The sequence below is a fragment of the Bombus bifarius genome, unplaced genomic scaffold (assembly GCF_011952205.1).
Source record: "Bombus bifarius isolate JDL3187 unplaced genomic scaffold, Bbif_JDL3187 scf7180000008216, whole genome shotgun sequence".
In the NCBI taxonomy this organism is placed as follows: domain Eukaryota; kingdom Metazoa; phylum Arthropoda; class Insecta; order Hymenoptera; family Apidae; genus Bombus; species Bombus bifarius.
In genome coordinates this window covers 287,919-311,394 of record NW_022884518.1, presented here as the reverse complement: position 1 = coordinate 311,394, position 23,476 = coordinate 287,919, and the positions used below count along the sequence as shown (strand labels likewise).

The 23,476-nt window shown below is 39.9% G+C and overlaps 2 protein-coding genes across 4 annotated transcripts in view; one reads left to right on the top strand and one right to left on the bottom strand.

Annotated features, from left to right (window-relative positions):
* Window positions 1-23,476, top strand: part of LOC117211086 (follistatin-related protein 5-like) — a 47,659-nt gene that overhangs the window by 16,747 nt on the left and 7,436 nt on the right. For both annotated transcript variants that reach the window (XM_033454662.1, XM_033454663.1), the window contains exons 2-3: window positions 16,143-16,229; window positions 22,061-22,196. In XM_033454662.1, coding sequence (XP_033310553.1) covers window positions 16,143-16,229; window positions 22,061-22,196 — 223 coding nt within the window. The remainder of the gene's footprint in view (window positions 1-16,142; window positions 16,230-22,060; window positions 22,197-23,476) is intronic.
* On the bottom strand, window positions 1,757-5,982 carry LOC117211089. 2 transcript variants are annotated; one of them, XR_004488201.1, is made up of 4 exons: window positions 5,529-5,982; window positions 3,958-4,358; window positions 2,695-3,407; window positions 1,757-2,478 (listed from the first exon to the last, which is right to left on the bottom strand). XR_004488201.1 is itself a non-coding variant. In XM_033454669.1 (3 exons), exons 1-3 carry the CDS (start codon window positions 5,589-5,591, stop codon window positions 2,831-2,833), a joined length of 1,041 nt encoding a protein of 346 aa, XP_033310560.1. In that variant the 5' UTR covers window positions 5,592-5,982; the 3' UTR covers window positions 1,757-2,830. The 2 variants fall into 2 exon arrangements, 1 of the variants encoding a protein (XP_033310560.1); XM_033454669.1 differs by having other exon boundaries at window positions 1,757-3,407.

Here is a 23,476-nt window from a genome sequence, read left to right as displayed (position 1 = left end):
AATTCAAGAGACACGCGCCGCAGGAAGTGTATTAATCTTGCAGCTGCATTTTGTTGCCTCCGGAGATTTATCCCTCGGAAGTTCTCAGTGTCTATCATCTTGAAATTTGACAAGCTAACATCTTTCATTCAAAAGCTGGTGGAATTTTGATTTTGGAAATTCGTTTGGAGAATTCTGTTAATATATATATATAGGGGAAATCTAATTTTATAGAAGAACACACGTATGGATAGAGCATCCTCGTTTTCTTTCTTTTTAAAGGGATATATTTGCGAAATCGTGTTTTGGTGTCTAGAAGCGTTTCACGGTAATCGACCTAATATGTTACCGTTGAATTCTCCCCAGAACTGGGTTCTATTGGACTTTGGAGTTTTCCAGATCGATCCATCTTGCATCTGCTTTTACTTCGCGATAAATTGAAGGTGAATGTACGAGAAAATCGGGCAAATTCGAAAATCCGGGTAAAATCCACTCTTGGAGGGAATTCAAGAGTAACGTATCACGTCGAGCGTGGTGAACACCGAATGTACAGAGCTTTTGCTGAAACGTGTTTCCTTTTTTTCTCAGCATTTGTTTCACGGGTATCAATACCGCTATAAAGACAACGTATAAAGAAATAAATATTTGTATCCCGCTATATTCATACATTATCGAAACTTTCACGAAATATACCTAGTCTTATACGTTTCGACCCTTGTACTTTATTTAACTTTCAACTATGAATCAATATTTTACTTTCTAAATTCGCGTTTCTTATAAAATTCTAAATCGACCAATCAGGAAAATGTCGATTCATCGTTGAATAATTCATCATTTCTTGTTGAATGAAATGCAATACTCGAGATTGTTACGGCAAATATAGTAGTTGTCTTAGACTTCGATGTTTGATAATTCTGGGTATTTGTTTAAGAATTACACAATCTCTGCGATATTCCGAGCTTCCGTCCTAGGAAGATTCTCCAATACACTTAACCTTGCATTAGAGATCGTGGAATTATGCTTTCGAATTGAAGTCTAGCATAGTCAAGGAATATTGCGCTACACATAGAAATTCGTTAGTGCCGTGTAATAGCCATTCAGTGGCATGCATACAAGGTGCCAGTCACTTTTATTCCGGTGATTTATTGCGATCGCATTTTGAGGGACCCGTGAACGTAAAAATGCACACTTTCACTCGCCGGCTGTTTTTTATCGCGTTCGAGCATATTCCGAGATCATTTTGATCTTGTATTACTATGCCATGGGCGCATGCTCTTTCAGTAAAAGATCAGTAAATCGTCAGTGTCTGAAAGTCGATTAAGTTGATAACGTATGTTGGGGGATTTTGTTCATTTCAACCAAGTTACAGGAGCTCGTATTTGCGTGGAATTGTAAAACGCTCCATATGTACGTTTAAATTAAGCGTGACAACAAATAGTGCACTCAGTGAGCTAAGACTCGTGTAAAACGTGACGAACTCTTTATCGAGAAACGTGGGATATTCTAAGGAATTTTTCAGATACAATCACGCGCATCGCTGCACACAATTGCGGCACGTAGGAAAGAAAGCGAGGTTACGAAACACAAATATATCGTACAATTAATTTTGAATGTGGCAACTTTGAAATTGTTCGGTTTTTACTTTTCGTACAGTCATTAAGGTTTCCAGGCTCCCTTTTACATAAAAAAGTGCGTCGTCATTAGCCTCGTAAACTTTCACCGCAACTAAAACCGCTTACTCGTCATATGACAGCTAATGAATACTACTCGTAAAATAAAATTGTACGCCCACTCGTTTATTTCTTAGACAGCAATCACGTATTTCGATTTAACGTTTGACAAATATCACCGTGCAATTTCAACGGATTGATAATATGTGCACATATATATCAAAAGATGCGAAAACGTTGAAAAAGTGCTTCCTACGTATCGAGTACTCTTAGAAATTGTCCAAATAGAGCAGTGGTTTCCCAACAAAAATTTACGAACCGATGAAAAGAAGCGTTTGCTCTATTTTCACAAACCCGTTCCTGGATTCCGCGTGCCTCACGATCGAAGATTTTTCGCCCTCTCCAGATTCGAATCTTTGCATAATGCCACCGATGATAAAATACTCCCCTGCCTGCAAATCGAAATCCCGGCGTGGCCGTATACGTACGTAGGTATATATACACGTACATGTACGCGGCGATCTTCTTCGCTAGTATAGAAGAGAGGGTGTCTGTAATCAAAATGCAAAACTCTTCGGCTTTCAATTGCATGGAATATCGGAATATCCGGGGCGCGAAGTGGATATCGAGTTACCCCGAACACGGTGAAAAACTGCACGTCCCGGTGCATGAAATTCCTCAGAAGACGGCTTGGTTCGCTTTGCAATTTACAATCGCCCGGTCTCGGGACCAGATTATCCTACGTTCCATGCACATCGATGATACACAAAGGGAGAAACGTACGCGGATGAAGAGAATTCTTTCTTGCTTCCCATCCTTGCGTCTATTCCTGTGAACGGAATAAGTAATTCGAGAAAGTCGAGGAAAACACACCCTCGACCCTCGACCCTCGACCAAGTCACCCAACGATTCGGCTGCACTCGTACAAACCGCTCCCCCAAACCTCGTCTGGCCCATAAAATTTCACCCGGCAATTTGGGAAATCGTCCAATCGCGAGGGATGAATGAATCATAAAACACGATAGGACACGGTCCCTGTGATTACCTCGGGAAAGATTTGGTTGGAACAATGGTAAAACTTGAAGCTCATCTCGCGGACGTAACGTCTCTGGATCTTCCAGGACGACTTCACGATTCTGGCTTCCTATGCAAATTCTCTGTGACTCGTAGACGGCGTTCGTTCATGGTAGACAGTAAACGGTTGTCTGCTGACAGGGATTGGAACAAACGGAGGGCATAGTGTAAACGCAGACAGGTGGACACACCGTGGGGCAGATACACGGTGACGGTGACGGTGGGCAAACTCTCTTCGTTTCCGCGGGCGGCATTACGTCTGGACGATTTTTTCTCATCTCTTTCATCAAGGCCAATAGTTTCTGTACATGAGCCATTCTGAGCATTAAATCGAATTCGTCGCGCTTGCGTTTTCTCGCCTTTTTCGTCTGCGTCGCCACTCCCACTAATTTGTCCACGAGATCTTTGCATCGACAGATCAAATTGTCAGGATGAAGGGGCGGGATGATCGTCAAGCTGCCCCAACAAAAGGATTCCAGATCCATAGTATTTAATTCCCGGAATTGATATTGGTAATGGTCGTCGGTTTCCTCGCGTGCGTAGAATGCTCTTTGTATGCTCGTAGGGGAGTGTACTTCGGTTATGATGCATTTGCCCAAGTAACTGATGCGTATGTAGAGCTCGATGGTGGCGTCGGTTGCTTGTAAATCCTCATCCATCAGAACGAACGTGCCGCGTGTCGACCTGCACGATTAACATAATTTTGTTCTGTCTTTACTTTTTTCTTAATTCAACCGCGCAGAAAAGCGGATTCACAAGCACCTGTCAGGCGTCTGAGCCGTATCAACAAGCGTTTCTGCATACTTAGAGAACGACGAAACATTAGGTATCTCTTAATTCGTGTCTCGTTAATTCGTGTATTATACTCGAGAAGAAATTGTGGCGCAGGAAATTTCACTAAAACCAGTTTAACGTTTACACCACCTGTACGTTTATCTTAGCGAGTAAAACGTTTCGAACTAATCCGAACGAGATAACAAGATTAACAAAGACAAAACAGACACGCGAGATTACTATCTCCTTTTTTCAGAAGGGGAAGAAACATTTTGCCCGATACGATTCAAACGGTTTTCGATACAAACAAACCGGCTGCTGTTCAAACTAATTCAGTACTACTTGGTATAGCAGTTTTTTAAATTACATTAGCTCGGCCGACGTAACATTTGCCGTCCGGTAATTCGTTTTGCCGGCGAATTTGCATAAACGCCAGGTCCGCGTATTTAAATGCATTTACCTTGATATAGGTTCCCGCTCCAGTGCGGCAGAAAAATAACCCTCCAGCTCCTTCCGTTCGCAGAGGTCCTTGATAATACCGTTAAACAGATCGTCCATCCTGACGAGGGCGAATCCGAAATTCCGTCGTGGCTCCAGCTCGAAATACTTGGACACTCCTTTGTACACATACAGCTGCAGATCTACTCCGGACATTTTCTCCTCGAACATAGTTTCCGGCACGGAGAACAGCACGGATCTGCCGCCATAAAATTGTTCGTTCTCGTAATTAGAGCCACGATACGAACGATAGTCTCGTCGATTCGGCGACAACGTTGTCCATTCGTCATCCAGCATTCGAAACATTATGACAGTCCTCTTCATAAGCGCAGAGTCGAACACGTCGGACCATGGCATGTACAGCTGTTCAATCGTGTCAATATAACGGAATTTAGTGGACGCCGTGCCAAAAATATAGGTTACGTGGATTGGTTTCGTCGAGTAATTTTTACATCGATGGAGATACGTTGTTTTATTGTAAATATGTCATGTTGGTGAAATATTTATTTGTGGAAAGGTTTTTGCAGCTTTTTTTTACGAGTGACTTCGCGCAGTGAAGCACACATCTTGGTCATTCCATGCTCTAAAAATACAGATTTTAAAAGAGGAAGAGGAAACGGTGGTATGATACTTTTTAATACTATATGACGTATCCTTACGCTCTTACGTGACTGCTAGCCCATATACTCGCCATTACGTGACCGGCACAGAACGTGTTAGATTTAAAAATTTCAGAAAGATTGCGATGTCGGCTAACCTTATGTACAAGAAGCTAAGCAACCACATTTATATGCGGGTATAGAATTTTACTATAAAAGCTCTTACATCTTCGATCATCCAAATCGTTAAAATCGTATTTTTAGTCGTTATTATGTAAAAGCTTGCAATTTTGCAAAAAAAAAGAATATGAAAAAAGATGTGGTAATACATATCAATCAATAAGTTACTTCCCCACTCTCTAACTCGTGTTCTAAAAGAGACATATAATTGCCACTAAGTGGTAGATGCAACACCGTTGTCGATGTATAGTAAGCGACAACTCGATTGTATCAATCAATCTGATATTACGTTGTGTTAAACATAGAATGTCATCTAACAAACTCGTCCAAGTTCGAGATACCTGTCGTTATACCATCCTCGGACAAAATTCTGTTACGTAAAAATGGGGACAATAGGAATATTTCCTTTACAATCCACGCCTATCGCTATGACTTTTATGTTCGAGTGAAAAAACATATAGATGGGAATCGTCACAACACGGATGACGAAGTAGAGGATGCAACATCACAATCTTCTTGAGATATGGGACACAAATTCTTTGGAAACGTAATTTATGAGTTAATTTCTCGTTACGAAAGGCGTTTTCGACTCAACTATGGCCAAAAGTAATAACTAAACATAAATGTACGTTAACAATGAGAAATATTTTTTCTATTCGTTCGTATCTTTCTTAAAGGGGCGGAGTAACTTACCGATTGACTACGTAGCTACATAAACGTCGCGATGATATACAACTTATCTATAATTACTCACATTTTTCACAGCTACCTCCAACAGCATAATTCGCGAGTTGTGCATTACGATCAGGGACGACATGGTATAATGTATTATACGTGTTGCCCGTTTTACGCTTCCTTCAACGAGTTCGCATGAACTTCTCTCGGGGAGTTTGATTTATCGTCGATAAAGCGTCAAGAGCGTAGGGAAGATTCTAAAATTTTTGCTTGTTACAAACTATTTCTTTATGTGCTTCGCGGAGTTTGAGGTTGGAGCGTGTCGCGCTTTCCAATTCTGCGACATCGCTACCCTCCTCCTCCTTCGCCGTTTCCACCGAGATATTGGTGCTTCTTTCGAGAAATAAATTCCATCCAGTAGCGACTGTCCGCTAACTTCATTTCCCTGTTCTCCCAGAACAATATACCGAACAAAGTTCCGCTGCAATCTAGTCTAATCGCGTTCGGATACACATAAATGGTTAACAGACAGCTTCAAGGAACTTTTATCGGACATGGGATCCGACGAGATATCGACCGAAGGATAAATGGATTTTGCCAAAGGATCCGATCGGGAGACTTTGAAATTCACTTCATCGATCTTTTAATCTCTGCTATCTGCTTTTTCGTCTTTATCCTTCGTTCCATTCGTTTCTCCCCTGCTTGCGTTAGATTAAACGAACGTAAATTTATGGTATTATCGATAATGTCTGGATGGAAACAACGGCTCCATGTCGATCTCTCGCCGACCGTACCGCTTTTTGTGCCCGTTGCATCCGTGAGTTGTTTGCAGCACACTAAAAGTACTCGAGAAACAAACCCCGGTCTCTGGTTCGGTAGGTGGGAACGCCATTAAAAATATTTGGTCGAAGAATACGGAACATCAGGGCGTGGCGTGGCAGAAAATAAAACAACGGGAACAACAATGGGGGAAAAAAGAGCACGAGGTAGAAGGAGGGGGCACCGCTCGAGGGCGGAGAAATCGTATTAACGACGGAAATAGATAGCGAACAGCCGAGGTAAAAATCGGCGAAACACGAGCAATTTATAGATACAGCGAATGCGCGAAAACACGGACGCAATTTATTGGCCATGCCGGGAACGATCTTACCCTAAGAGTAATATCGTAAATCGCGCATCAGTTCAGTCGTTCAGACTACATTCGACGTGGGGAAAAAAATGTCGTAATCGCGCCCTTCCAACGAAGAAAGTCTAGTAAGCCGAAACGCAATAAGCGTGGCGGCACGACGCGGATGAATATGACGTAACACGCGTGAAAAGAAAAAGCTAAATGTCATTTAGCGCGTCTTTTTTACCGTTAATCCGTCCGCGATGCAACGAGGCGCATCGCAGAGAAAAATTTCACAGCGTTTCGTAACATTTTCGCATCGGCCTTTCAAAGAACTGTTTATTACTATGACACAAAAGAGGAGAAATTAACAATTGTTAGAATATTAACGCTATTCTTACGCAAAAATAAGAATGGCGTGCCGCGTGTGTCTTCTTTTTCCTTTAAAAAAACATTTCCTCTTTTGCTTGACTTTATCCCATCGTAGTTACGTTTTTACGTTTCATTCAAAATATCCACTCGCCCTTTCCGATAAAAATGATGCACGCCGATAAGGAATTCAACCGGCACCCTTCATCTGATCGATTAAATAGATCCGCTAATACCCGGAAAAAAGCGAGAAGTTCGACTTGTGAGTGACGCTATCTGACGCTTTTAATCGAGCTACCATAAATCGCTCTTTCAGCGGGCCGCCGTTTTCGCGATCGCTAATGGTGGCCGACGATAGGTCGAGGAGCGAAATATAAATTGCTGACACGGTTAATTCAGCCTTGACGCGGCGATTGCGAAATAAAACGCGTTCCCTCGGTCTGATTGAATTTGAATTGAATAGGAGCGTCCTGATTACGTAAATTCAAGGTGCTCGGTACTCGGAGATAAGACCTATTTAACGTTGATTCTTTGAGAACTTGAACACCCAAAACATGTGAAAGAACGCGATTAAACGACGAATTGAATTAATTACAGAACACGGATCGTCGAATCGTCGAACTTTACCTTAGTTTCGACAGCACTGGCGATGAAAGGAACAACCAGCCCGTTGCAAACCTTCCGCGCGACAGTCAAGCTTAACGATTATTCGCGTGCTAATCGTCGCATGTCGACATTTCGGCAGATTGCACCCGCAAATCATACCGTGCAACATCGCGATGCAAGTATGAGGCGGCTGCTGCTGATCATTCGGTCGAACTAGCTACGTCAGTGGGCATTTGGAACGAACGGACACTATTGAAACTGACAAATTGCTCAAATTTCAGTGGCACGGCAAGAAGCTTTCGAGAAGCAATGGACAGGATCATGCGATTAATATATAGAAATATTAATATGTGTAAATTTATATTTCTGATATTTTTTCGGCGCATCGTATATGCACAAGGTGCTTTCGAATTGATATTTTACGAAGCTGATACGTGAAGCAATAAATAAAAGTTATTCCTGAATAAATCGATGCTGGAAATCATTGAGTACATCTAGTTTTTGGTACACATACATGTATTGTGTTTATAACACAGCTGCTCGCACGCAGCTTTGCCTGCACGGTATTTGTTTTTATAGCAATTTATGCTTATTACCCTCTGTTTGATCATCATTTAGGATTTGAATATCGAAAAATGCTTAAACACGGGTTTGTTTATTTTTAATGACAAGTTTATTTCCTGTATAATATATAATCCCAAATCCCCCAGCTGTTGGATATACGGTTATTTTTTCAGAAAACAACTTACCCCTTTTTCATTTCCATAAGGGTTCAACTTCGAAAAACGCTCACATACGTGCTTGTTTATTTTCAATAAGTGATTTGTTTACCGAATCTCAAATCTCCAGCTTCAGTGAACATAGAAGTAAGTTACAGTTATCATTTGAGAAAAGAACATATACCCCTTTTATTATATATGTGCATCATATATGAACAATATATACAATCATACATATCTCTATACAGATTGAATTTCGAAAAATGCTCACACGCGTATTTGCCCATTTTTAATGAGAAGTTCACATGCTGAACTTTACGTAACCAATTTTAACAACTCGTGGAATATGACATTCTTTTAAAAAAATTTTACCTCACTTCTATCCCGTTGGGATGAGTATTTCCAAAATTCTTATCACATGCCTTCGTCGCATAAGCAGTATGCTGCTCAAATTTTACGTTTCTAGATACAACGGTTTTAGCTGGGCGTTGATCAATAAATCAGTCATGTGACATATATTATAATGTGTTTTATACTCTATTCTGGTTAGTGGGTAGTAAAACTGCGTGTCGTAAAAATACTATAACTTTAATAAGAGTAGAAATGAAGCATTAAATAAAGATTTCAACTTGATTCACTATTCAATTCACAAGCGAATTTTGTTTCGATTGAATACTACTAATTGATTTGCTGGAATCATGCAGTGAGAATGCCTCATGCAGAGGCTCCATTGATGCATAGCTCCATTTCAGTTTTGATTCATAAATGCATTTCAAGTGCTTCAATATTGGCACTCTGCGCCTTTTTTTCTTCTCACAAATAAAAAACGTTTCAATGGATATCGACTTTAACTCTTCGCAGTGAAAGAAAACTGTGGACCTGCTGAGCATCTTGACAAAAGATCAATTGTCACGCTGTTTTGAAAAATGGGAAACGCATATACAACGTGAAGATATAGGGATAGAGAGTACTTTGAGAAGAAGCACAAAGACTATTTTTATCACACCAGTCCAATTTAATACTAGAACAACCAGTTTCTATCGTATACTGAAATATATTGCAGATATAATTTAGATAGATATATTACAGATAATTATAGTTGAAATAGTACATTGACTATATATAATCAAATTTTGATCTCAAAATTTTATAGGCATTCATTTTTTCTTTAAATCGTATATGTTATTAATATACGAAAAAGCGTGGCAAACTACCTGTCTAACAAATTTAGTAGTTCTAATATTATATTAACAGCCAAAATAGTATTTATAATATACAATAAAACTTTCTCTTGATATATCTCCACAAAATCCTTCAAAACCCAGTTCTAAATAATCTCCCAATCGAATCAAACGTGCCATTGATTGTTCGAAGTTCGAATACGTTTATTGCTCTCGATTCTATGCGTATGCCGAAGCATTTTCTAGTGAAAGAATGAAATGTCAGAACACTCGTCATCCCGGCCGTCATTTCCGATCGACCGGTGCAACTAGAGCGATTGCAAATTCGACTGGTGCTTGACCTACCTTCGGCAATTAATGCAGTCCAAATATTCGGCAGTCGGTGCTTTCATAGGCTTATGGACTCGTGAATAATGGTAATCGCGGTTGCGTAATGCGATAACAGAGAAATTCCGCCGATGTTTCTTAAACGACGCCAAATTCCAAGCTGCTTCCGGCTTAATGAGCGGCACTCGAGCAACAGCTGCTGCTGCTTCAAAATATTTGCGCTCACGAGTTTCACCGTTGCAGACTGTATCGATATATTCACATAGTCCGACGACGCACTTCAATTATGGTAACTACAAGTTTTGCACGTTCAGACATTCGATGTTTTGTTCAAAATTAATACAATTTAAAAGTGCACCCAAATAGCTAGCATACATGGTACGTAGTACAGCTCTCGTGCACGATAATTACGAGAAATATATCGTAATGTGCTAACACGGAGGCTTAGAAGGATGATAATAGTTTATATGTATATAGCGATGCTCGTTTGACTCTACTTTCAATCGTAGCCCTTTCTAAAATAGTAGGTTAATGAGAAAGTAATGTGAATATAGAAATTACTTAACTTACTAACGTTTCTCTTTATATTTCTTTTATTTAAAGAATTCTTCTATTTAAAGAAAATGCCATATTTTGAGAATAAGGGATTTTTAAACTCAGAAAAGAATCGAGAGTTTTTTAGGTACGGAACACCCTTCTTATAAAACGATTTTATCGTAAAGCGTCACGTATAAACCATTTGAAAATGTTTTTTTTTAGTATAATAAAAAATCTACATTACTTTACTTCCAACCAAAACCTAGTATTTCTGAATTTTCAATTAGAACAAACATCGAACCGTGTTTATTCACAGCATCGATGTAATAAATAAAAAAAGAAGAGTGAAACGCGCTGTCGTAAATAATTGATAAGCAAATATCGAGTAAATCGGTTAAAAAACGCTAGCCAAGTTAATCCCGTAGAACATCGATCGACGGAGTCGCAGGTGTACGAGAGATCGAGCAACAACGGACCAACATCCACAGCCCATGGAATATTTTTTCGGACGCGATTAATAGAAGGACCCATTGGCCGAGCAGCAATTTAAAACCACAAGAATAAAGCTCAGTTGGCCTCGCTGCTCGTAGGTACAGTCTAGGCAGAAATAAACAGTGCAGCCTACCTTGTGTATTTAAATAACACATAACTGCTTTTTATGTTTGGGTCCCTAGTAAAACGTTAAATTGTTTTGCCAAGTGGAACTTCAATGGAAGAGAATTGTATTTGTTCGTACTCGTTATCGAAGATAAACATACAATGAATCAAATTGAATCTATTGTAACGTTTCCCAACCTTTTTTCAGAGCTCACTTTCCCAGCCATAGAAGAAACATCTTTAGCCCCTTAACGTTCCAATAAATTTGACAAAATCCACTTGAGATATTTTTCTATTAGTGCGCTGAAAATCCTCAATTAAAAATGTTAAACTACGACGAACATCCAGAGAACACTTCACGACCCCCAAGGAATCTATCTTTTCTTTTTAACACTTATCACGACGATATTAAAACGATTGTATTAATAAGCTGCCAGACAACGTATCGTAGGACAATATAGCTGGATTCTTAGGACGATATTGAAGACAGAAACTGAGGCAAAACCCCGCATCGTCCCATTATCTCCACACGCAATAAACCATTCCAGCCAGCTCCTCCGTCTCCGGTCGTCGGGCTTTTCCACCCCTTAGCATTTCCTCTTCTACATTCGTCTCTTGAAAAAATATCAGCCGTTCTCTCGCTACACTCTGGCTTCTACCGTCCACAGTTTCTCTTTCTTCGAATAATTACAGAGCCATGCAATTCGTCTTCCGGTGGCCGAGCTTTTTTAAACGGGACAAAGATACGGGATGTAAATTAGAGACACCGTGAGCTTTCGTGATTAAGCCGCCGCGCCGCGCAAGGATGGAAAAGGATACTTCGATCTACGAAGGCAAAGCAACTCTGTGAAAACGAAGAAGAACGTGAGAACTTCGTTCGAGTACGTATTGGTGACACATTTGAATCCGTTTCTCATTGACGAGGAGATATGCTTCATCGGAAAGAATCCTACAAATGATTATTCGTATTCAATTCATGGTTCATCTTGGCGAACGAATCTAACCTAGTTTCTTCGTTCTTTAATTTAGTAAGGACGAAAAATCAATTATACAGGTTTCGGAATTCATTCCTGGTTTATCGTGCCGTGTTCTCGCGTTGGAATTTCAAACTTCTTGGTATCTGCCTGGTGTGTTTTTATTCGTGCAAACTTCACTTTTCCCTATGGTCTGATGTTATTCCTTTTCCTTTTTAAAGAATTGCTGTTACTTTTTAAAGAATTGCGTTACTTTTTTAACGTTTTAACCGTTCTTCGTGTCCTTGCGTTGCTACTTCTTCGTTAATCCAACTTGTTATTATAGTATCTTTTATAATGTCCTTCTTTTTATTGCAAGAATTCCATTTCTTAGTTTTACACTTTTCTATGGTTCTTTTGTTGTTACGATTTTCTTTAGAATTTCAAACCCTTGCTTTTGTAAATGTAGAAGATTCCTTTAAATTACAGTTTCATCGATGAAGTGAACTTCAATGAAAATATTTACTGGTTGGGGAACTGTAGAAGATGATAGATTATTTTCCATCATTGATCGCAGACGGATACGGTCCATGGAACCAGTTGCAATCAGAAGAGAATCCTTAGAAATGTGGACACAATAGCCAACTATATATGGTGAATGTTGGAATCGATTTTGGAGAAAGTGACTACCTACTGACCAGTAGTGACCACTGATTGACCACAGAATGGATATTGTCCATGGCCAGTAGTTGCGATGAAGGAGCAGTAGTGTAGTGTAGTAGTACTAGTGGTAGAGGAGGTAGCTCCAGGCACTCATAGAAATTGAAGGCACAGGAATTATTTAGAAGCCCGTGTGAAAAATGTGCTTTTACTCATCCATCCTTCCGTGAACTCCCGACGAGTGACGCTTAACCTGGAATGCACCACCACCCTGCCATCGTCTAATGTTTCACTGTATCTTCGTATTTGAGTCGACTATTCTTTAATGAGGTACACGAGGACATGTACAGCTGTAGAATTATCGATTTCAAATCTTGATTCTCACACATGCAACGATGGTTGCAAATGCTGCATTACTTGCTCTCTTACGTTAAATTAATGTTATCTATTCGTTTGAGTACTCTTACCAAGTTACCACAATCGTAATGAATTCGTTTACATGATAATAGCAAATATGGTGATAAAGGAAATGGAAATTTACAAGCAAATTTTTCAAGCTATATAAGTCATCTGAGTACGGTGTTTGACGTAAGTTGTAAAATTATAAAGGAGAAGTTCATTTGCCAATAGCCAATATCAAGTGAAGCGGTTAAACCTATTACTCTCGATACTAAGGAAACAATAAATTAATAAACATTGTACAAACATTACAATGACCGATAAAGTCACAAATCAAAATTTATATTACGTTAAATCGATAAAAAGACAAAGTTCCTTAGATAATGCTTCAAGACCTTATTTAAAACTACTACATAAAGCACACTTTAGTTGTGGTTTGCTTCTTATCGAGAAAAGTAGGATGCTATATACGACCCTGGGGAACTGTGCCTCAATCGGTATCGCTACTTGCTACTTTAATTCGATCTTGGCCATATCATAAAAGCTAATGTTGGTACATCGATTCATCCTACTAATTTTCTCACCAAAATCATTCCTCATCAAGCGTTCAATTAGGAAATAAAAATACGGTGACGAGGTGAACGGAGGGGGGAGGGAGGTAAAAATCAGTAGCGTAAGCAAGCCTGGAACTTTTTCAATCGCGTTTCAATTTCCCCGCGATAAAACGGAGTTTAAGGATGGAGGGGGTTTATAAAACTCGTCGGAAATCAGAATGCTAAACGGACCGAAAAGGACTTACTTAAGCGATCCGAAAGCGAGGATTCGCCGTGGCTTTAAAGATAAGACCCCGGAACATCGAAACGATCCGACCCTCGTCGTTCCGGCGCGTAACTTTGAAAATCGTCCCGACGTGAAAGAACCGCGACACGGAGTGGGAAACGCGAAAGCAACGCGCGTGCAACTCTCGAAGCCCGCCGGAATCGATCGAGCCCGTTCTTATTCGTTAGAATGGCTTCTGCTCTTACTCGTCTAGAGAAAGTAATAAGAATCTCCGCCGAGGAGGATCGACGCGAGGATTTACAGCGAGTCAATCGTTTGCCCGTATAAACGTTTTTCAAATATACTGCCGAGCGGGGAACGTGCTGGGCCTCCTCTTGGCCAATAACAATATATATTTCCGCCTTTATCAAAGCTATTTGTCTTCGAATTGAAAAGCCGGGAATGAATTCAGAAAGGGCGGAGAACCTATGCCAGGAGCGATCCCGAACGACAACGGAACGATCTCTCTTTTCTGGCCAGCGTCGAGACGCTCGATTTACGACTTCTGGCTGTGAGACGTCGTCGGATTTATCTTCCGCTTCACGCGCGCGGATTAAACAGGCTAAATAAAGCATCCCGTATACCAGGGAATACGGTTAAGGAAAATTCATTTTTCACCTGAAACGTTATATGGCGCGTACGTGAGAAAAATTTAGTATCTAACCGCGAAAGGCTCAATCTTCACATCCTCCAACCACCGAGGATTACAATTCGTCTTGGGGACACATTAGCTCGTAATACATCCGAATAAATAGTTTCTGATCGATTCCGTTAGAATGAAATTTCATTTTAATCATTGGGTTCGAAGCGGTTTTAATTCGTTTTAATCGATAAACGTGATACGTTTCGAGTGGTAGACTGTAGGAAAAAAGATAAAAGATAATCGAACGATGGAACGATTCGAGGAGTTCGCAAAGATAATTGAGTTAAATTATCGAGGTGAAGGGTCGAAGAAGGTAGGTGGAAATGTTAAAATCATTTGCCTATTCTCTATTAAAGGCCGCTAAATATTAAATCTGAAAAATAAGTTAGCGAAAAGAATTGTTCATTTAATACCAACTCGTTTTACTCTGATTTGCGAATTGAAATACTACTCGTGTAAACGATTTCTTGAAACGCTTAAGACGTTCTGTTTAAAGTGAGCGTATCCTTATACGTACCTTTATACGTGTCTTCTATAATTTTATATATGTATTCAATGTTTCCTCAATGATTACACCGTACGATAGTAATAATCCAGCGCAACATATTCCGCTGAAAATGTTCTTGACGTTTCAACGATGGATCAAGCGTTCGGCGGAGAAAACAGTTTTTGACAAAAAAATCGCATACTCGCCCCGAAGCAGCCTTTTGCTTCGAATGAAGCCGACTAGTTCAAAGCAAAAACAGGTAGCAGCACTTTTAATTAATACACCCGATACTCGGCTGATGTCTTCATTTTCCGTGCGTGATATTTGCCTGGCACATGGTAAGCAGGTCACACGAATGCGAACAGTTCGCGAATCGCCTTTGCGTTAAGTCGATTAGAAACGTGTACGGGTATGTATGTTCTCCTTTGCCATAACCGTGTCACCAGTTTATCGAATATATGCCGCGGTGGCAATTCATCCGCGAACGACTCGTTTCAGTTTCAGCCAATATTTCAACGTCCCTCGTGTAAAGGACACTCTAAAACGTTCCCAGGGTTGCAATAGTCTCGACGCTCGTTCCCGCAATTTATGAAAACGATGTTCAACCGGAAAAAAGATCGGGCAGGAGAGGACGAAGCGAACGATTAAATATCGCACGAACAATTAAGTTTCAGCAAAGGAAATGAAAGGGCGGAAAAGATCTCGGTGGTAGATTGTTGGTTGGCAAGGAAGCGTTTAAATTCTAGGACACGCTTCGCCCCGAGAATCGTAAGGGATTCTAATCAAAGTGGATCTTGTTCGCCAGCTAATTGAAAATCAGCCACCGCAGACTAGATAAACATTTATTACGCAAACCTCTGACCGCCGAATAAATTCAACGAATCCTCGATCGTTACTGCGTTTTACAAACAGACTGACACGCAGAGTTGACCGATGATTTATCGCGGGGATAAAGTGGATTAAATTAATAAACGTAGACTCGAATCTCCCCTTCCCACGGTCAATAAATAATAAACCTTTCACTTCCTAGCTGCAGCTATTAAATCGTATAATACAAACTTGCCAACGAACGAAACGCTCGCGTTTGCTGATCGTTGCAATATGTCGCCACGTAAATGTTGCGATTCTTATATCACTGTATCTACACTTCTATACATAGAGGATCGTGTAAACTAGTTTCACTCGATAAACGTTGGAACTATAATTTAGATTGATCGACTTCATCGTTGCAACGAGAATCGTGAAAAAAAGCGACATTTCTATTAACGTATACGCGCGTTTGTTCCAGATGAGACGGAAATTTGAAATCGCAGCCCTTTACTTCCTCCTGCTGTCGATCACCTCCACTTACGTCGTCTCTGTCGCCGGTTACAAGGTGAGTATCGAAGCCTCTGTGTGTTACGTATACATCGTTTAACATAATTATCGTGACCTCGACGTTCTGCACGAAATCGCTTACCCGAGGAAAGAATAGCATGGAAACGACGGAATCACGTAAAATCGTTCCGTTTCACGCTAAGCCGTCAGCCAGGATAGCCTAGCTATTCGTCTGCCACGAAAACGCACAATATTCTACTGAGCAGATTTATGGTTCAACCTCGTGCACCCTTCGAAATTCTTTTTCCCGCATCGTCGCCTTTTTGCTCTTCGTGGTGCACGAAGTTATCGACGTTGAAGGCGAGAGCTGAACGCAGGTAGACAGGACGAAGAAGCAAGAAATTACCAACAGCTCGAATACTCGAAGGAATAAAAAGCGAGTGGGTTTGTTTCGTGAAATTCGACCAACAACGGAATAACGGTGATTCATCGTTTCCTCCGTTTAATCCTACGTTTAGTTGGCCCCTTGCAAAAGAAAAAAATGAATCGAGGAGATCTCTGGAAAATGTGCCCATAAGTTTATGGTAAACATACATACATATATACATTCCGTCCGTTAAAACATTTACTAAAACGAGACATAAGTCTCAAATATTATTAGAAAATTATTAAAACATCTAAGAATTATTATCTCGTTTAAAATCTTACATTAACATAGATAACACGTTATAGAATTTTAAGTATAGTATAAGATCATCAAATACTTGAATTCTTGTTAAATTCTTATTTATTTTGTAAGTATAAAAAGAACAAAGTTAGGAAACTAAAACTAAAATTTCTTATCTTATGCAGCCTCTTTCCACGAATCTCCTCGATTGTTGTAAAGGAAAATATTGATATAAAGTGTATTTAGCTTATACCTCTTACACGTGTCCTTCCGACTGTTCCGACTGTACCGAATGTGGTCAATTACAATGGGATTCTACTGCAGAACTTCCACAAAGGATAGGCAAAGAATCGTCAGGACATTGTCAAAGGTATTCCGCGACCCAATGCACCAGCGTATTTCAACATTATTCACCTGACGACCCACTCTTCGAGCAAGAAATGGCATAACCGGTTCCTTCCAATAGATTCTAGCGTACAGTGACCTATTTACAGTAACGGTAATAATCGATCAAACTCAAATATGATTCACTAAAATAGCGTGCATTCTCTATGACAGCAAGTTATTTGGAATAATGACCCGAAAGTCAAAATAAACGCGACATATGAAATGCGTGTTGATATCAATCGTCACTAATTTGAAATTATTTGTGCTTATATATATATCAATGGAAACTGTGGTTACATTCATGTAATATATATACTAGGTCATAATAATTTTCGAAAATATATGGTTTTATCGTTGTCGTTTAGATAAATTTAGAAGGAATAAATTTACCTCTCAGAGACGTACAGAATTAACAAGGTACTTTTAGACAATTTTTCAAACATTTTACTTCCACTTAATTTTCACGTTTCCCTAAACTTAATAAAATACGCTCGTACATATATGACGCAACGTAAAATTGAATGTTAAAGATATTCGATTATGTAGAATTTAGGATTGCCAAATTACTGAGCTCAATTCAAATCCCACTAAAATGGTGTAATCCAAATGGGATATCATTCAATTCCAATCCTGGGCTGCTTAATATGTAATATCAAAATCCTTCATAAACTATATCAAGACAAATTACCTTAAAATAAGACCACGAATCGAGCAATTTCGAAATTGAAGAATTCATCATGAATTATCTCGGAACGAGAGACGTATACTATGTAGAAACGATATAGCGCGGTCGTAAATTAAAGCTGGGGTTAAATTAGGGAGGATTAAAACGCCTATTGATGTAATCACAGGATGGTACGCGTTTTGTAGATGAAATTTAATTCTTCGTCTGCGAAAGTTATTTGCAAATTAATATTCTACTCTGCTCATATTCCTGTTTTAAACCTATACTGTAATTGTGGTATTAGTAAAAATTAATTTATATTTGTTAAAAAAAAGCTTTTGCAGAAGATAGAAAGAAACAGCTTCAAGTTGATATTGCACAATTCTGAACGAAACTCAAGATCCTCGCCTCTCCAAAGGTATCTCCAATTACATGCTTCGCCACTCGAAACTCTAATCCCCCATAAATTTTGCAACCATGCTATATCATTTTCACAATATCTTAAATCCCTCTAAAATCGTAAAACCGCAAATCGACCTTGGGACCGAAGAATTCCCAGAGAATCTCGAAGTTAAGAAGATGATTACAGACTATCTTAAAGTCCAAAGATCCGTCATGAGATCAATGTATATCGACTCATCTTACAGTATCCTGAGATGGTTTACCCTCATCTCATGGTCGAAGGCCACGTATTGTTTGGGTTTAGGAACGTTGAATTCGGAATGACCGAAACACAACCCTGGGGGTAGATTAAGATGAGTCTCTCGACCACTAGGTAGTCCATGACATGTTCTTAACCCTGAGGCAGTCCAAGAAAGGTTCTTTCAACACCGAGATTGTCCTTGGCAGTTCCCTCAAGCCTGAGATACTTTCTGGCAAATCCCTCGACTCTGAATTCGCCATGAAGCCCTCGATCTTAAAGCGATCTGTGGTAGGTCTCTCAACTCTAAATTGATCCAATTTGAATCCTTTGACTTTGAGACAACCTCGGTGTTATCAATTCATATCGCGTTATATTATCAAATCCATGCATTAGAATGACATACGTTGTCGTTCTTTCTTCATCGTCAGAATAGAACAGCGGGATAGCAGAACAGAATTTCTTCGCTACTTTTGATTCCCTGGAGAATCTAGTCCAAGTTATACCACATAGTCCGTTTCTCTCCTTCTATCGGAACCTACGGAATCACAGCATGGACATCTGACTTGCCGTCATTGCTGCACGAGCTGCTGTGCTGACCATTCCGTTAATGTTGACCGGAAGTGTTTGTTCTGATGCATGTGCACTAGTATGCTAGACACCACTTGTCTCATGGATCGTGTAGCGTTGTAGTCCAACATAATTGTTGGCGTGCCAGAATTTACCCAACGCATAGGTGGTTGGATCGGTGCCGGCATTTGTCCCGTGTACGTCCTCCAACATGCGAGGATAATTCGCTTCACGGCCTGAAGCGGATTTGATTGCACGACACCCATGATAAATGTAAATGCAAACAACGTCTGACAACTGAATTCGAGCGCTGCAAACTGGCTAATTTCCATAGCTGGTTGTTCTTCTGATTTCGATCCTAACGATCTTCTCAGACAACTTTCGCTCGACTGCGTTCCATCCGCAAATAATCTTCTCCCACTGCTATTACTCGTGGTTCGTCCGAGTGATATAGTATTATCAATTAATTATCGTCCCCGTTCAAGAAGTTCCAAGCCCACGGTAAACACGAAACGTTCGTACGCGACATTTCATTATCTCGGGCGAAAATAATGGCACGGTAATTTCGTATAAGGGGCGTACTTACGAGCGTTTTTCGTGGCAAGGAACATTCTGCTGTTACTTCTAATACCCGAACTAGTTCCCTCCAACTTACCTCTTAATGAACGTCCAAACGTGTACCTGTAACACCTTTTCGTTACATTCGCTTCAAGTTCGCCTCTTATACTGATTACTTCTTTGACAAAGAGCTGAAAATTTCCTCCAACGAACGTTCGAACGAAATGGAAGGGTCCTCCACTTTCGCGCGATAAAATTGCACCGATTTTCACGAACGTGGAACGTATTGTTAAAATCCCGATACGCCGTCGGCTGCACTGTAATCAATGGCATCGGCCACGCTGACAGCGTTAATCGATAATCCAAAATAACACGCGTTAATACGGCAAGTCGTGGAACCAACGAAATAGCTGGTCGTAATTGGATCGGACACAGTGTCGGACGTATCTACCGAACGTGTGAATGTATCCTTGCCTCGAGCGAAATCGTAATTTTTCCAAAACGAATTGGCTGTTTGCGTTCAGGTGATCGATTTGATAAAACTTCGTAGGAAAGTGTATGAAATACGGCTCGAAAGCTGAATGGTACAAGAAACAGAAATCGCTAGTCAGATCTCTAATTTGTGTGATAAATAAAATGTACTAAGAGGCACATCACTCGATGAATTCGAGTAGTGGTACAGGATTTATTAGGTGTCGTTACAACCAAGATCTTTCTTCGGTGGTTTGTTTTTAGATAATTACATTGTGAAAGTCTAACTTTCTGCGGTTAGACGCGCTTAATATTATCTAGCATACAATCGATCAGACGTCATGTAAAAAATGTTATAAATCAAATATTAATTCTTAATAGGTAAAATAGAACGTATACTTGAATAAAATTTAGCCATTTAATCGATCTTTACGTTGTCGTTAACGGACACGATCTTTTTGTATCATGATCGATATCGAAATAGTCACAATATCGTACGAGTTACATTATCTGTATTTTTCTCATGATGAAGATAAAATATTAAAATTGAAAAAAAAATTTGAAAATACGAAATCTGCGGAGCGGTGGCACGAGGAAGAGACGAGTATGTTTAGAAAATATGTTTGATGAAAAAAGCAACGGATCCAACGTCAACCACAAGAATGAGAGAAGCTGCTTGAAGTTTAATGATTCTTAAGGACGAGTTCTCAGACTATCTAAATTAATTCTTAAAGTTCCCTCCCAAAAAGTTATTCTCCCTAGCGGCCGGTAATTTCAGGGAGTAATTGAAAACACCCGTTCCGTGAATGAACAATTTTAGGCGACGCTAATGGAGATACGGAATGCCGCGGTGTCCTCGTAAATTTCCTCGTGAAATAACGCGGTCGCGAGAATGAATGAATCCTAAAACTACTCATATTTTTCGATGTCGTTCTGATATTTCAGCTTCGTATATTAACCCCTTGCTGAACTTCCGAGTATCCGGCGAGCTTGACCGATCGCTTTGAGATCTCCGCCAACCAATTCCTGTTTTCTTTTTTGTCTTTCTCTGAACGATGCGACAACCAGCCAAACTATATCCTATGGCGTTCCGCTGTATGAAAAATCGAACAGATAGAAACCTGGATGCTCGATCCCTCTTTCCAACGTGTTTGTCTCTCGATATTGATACTTTATCATCTTTCATTCCAGGCAAGAATTTAACGTCGGATGAACGTCAAAGACCGAGGATCTCTTTATTTTTCGTCGAAATAATCATGGATGGAAGTAATACAGATCAGAAACAAAAGGATTTTCATCGTGTCTCCAAACAATTTATTTGTTTCCTTTTTCTTTTTTTCTTCTTTCCTTATTTTCGATCAATTAAATAAAAGGTACAATTAACAAGAATAAGAAATAAAAGTCTTTTGGTAGCAAAAATACGAAGCAATCTCCTTTACGAAACATCTTCCCAGCGGTTTTTTTAACAAGATTAATTTTCGTAACGGATGATGTATTGTATCAACAACGACTCGAGCACAAAAGAAATTACTTGGTAACAAAGTTTACTAATAACGATTCGTTCCTTCTCTTCTCGCCGAGTTCGACTTTTTAATAAAAATGGAAAGTAATAGCGGCTCGTGGCAAGTCGGTCCGGCCTGGTCAAACTCGAACGAAATTCCGTGTGTTCTTAGAAAGAGCATGATACTGTGACACAATGCACATGTATGTATACTAGCCAGCTGCATCATCGACAATAAGTAAAGTGCTTTGCTCTAAATTTTCGTTAACGATGCACTTTTTCCAAACTCGATCGTGCCTAATCTGAACTGTCGATCGTGCCTTCCATCGATTCGCCCTGCCAAGCGTACACGAACCTGTTTCTTGACCCTCTCGCGTCTTTAACCCAGTTTTCTCTGCGGTTCTTACGTATGCATTTTTCATTCTTTTCAGCACTCAAGGCGACACCGAGACTTTACTGTGGCCGAGAGCTACGATGCGTCATCCTCCAACAGTGACAGCCTTTCGATGACGATACCACCATCGATCGATCGGTCCTCGCTTCCTGAAGAATCATACCTTCCTGAAAGTAAGAAACGAAGGTTAATCTAATAGCTTGAAATTTCCACGTGAAACTTTATTCCGTTTTTTGTTCGTTAATATCCGTTTCGTTCGCTGTGTCTTATAAGAGGAAAGAAGAAGATCTATTAAAAAATGTTGTACATCACGGATGCAGTAGAAAGGCAGCAAAGATACGTGTACAAAGTCGAGCCTTTGCAAAATTAACGTACAGCCGTCGTTTCTTCTTCCACGCGAGAGAAACGAAAATTGAAAAGCCAACAAACTGGCCGGCATGCCGGAAGAAATTAATGAACGCGTTTACACACAGCGTGCATTTGATACAGCTGACAAGAATAAAAAAAGAAAAAAGCGAAAAAGAAACTGGTCATTCCCGTCATCTGTACTGTGAACGCTTTATTCGTGGTTACGAAATTTCTAAAGCAAACTTTCGCGTTATTCTTTCGTCGGCGCAACTGCTTTTCCCGCGAGTCTCGTTCAACATTTCTTAATTAAGTGATTATTCCGATGAATGTATAATTTTCAGCGCACAATGGCGCTATTCGAAGACCAGATTTTCGCGTTCTCGCCCTCGAACAGTAGTCGTTTAAAATGGAAAACGAAGAAGCGTCGTCGGCAACGGAAACGAGACCCATTTGTTTATGCTGTTTTAACCAAACGTCGTCCGTCATTCGAGAAAAGGGATTTATAAGTACTGTATTTTCAGGATAAAGAACGCCACAAAGAACACCACGCCGGTGATAGTCAGCGCACCGAAAATTTGAACGCCTATCGAGACCTTCGTAGTCATTCTCTTTTCCTGTTACTCCCGTTATCTTGATTCTTCCTCGGAAGATCTCTCTTTTAGTTTTTCGCTCTTTCACACTAAACGATACGCCGCGAGAATCGCGTAAAGGACAAGCCCAAGGATTAATATTAACGCGACTATGTAAAATAACGCGCACATTGCATATCAACTTTATCTGGTTAGAAAGTAAATTTAATTGTACGCATCGACTTGCACTCAACTTCGCATCGCAAAAATAAATAAATAATATTGAAATACGTGTATATATATCGATATTGCCTGTGATTACTTTGAACATATCCATTGAAATCAAAACGCAGCTCGACACAACGGCGACAACCGGTTCAATTATCGATGATATCGCGATATTAAATATCAGAAAACGATTGAATTTGTATAAACACAAAGACAGTCGATATGTTATTATAATCGCTGATATAATAACTCGAAGCTTTGCCGTGAATTTTACAAATTCGAGTGCTAATTAGCGTCAGTCACAACAG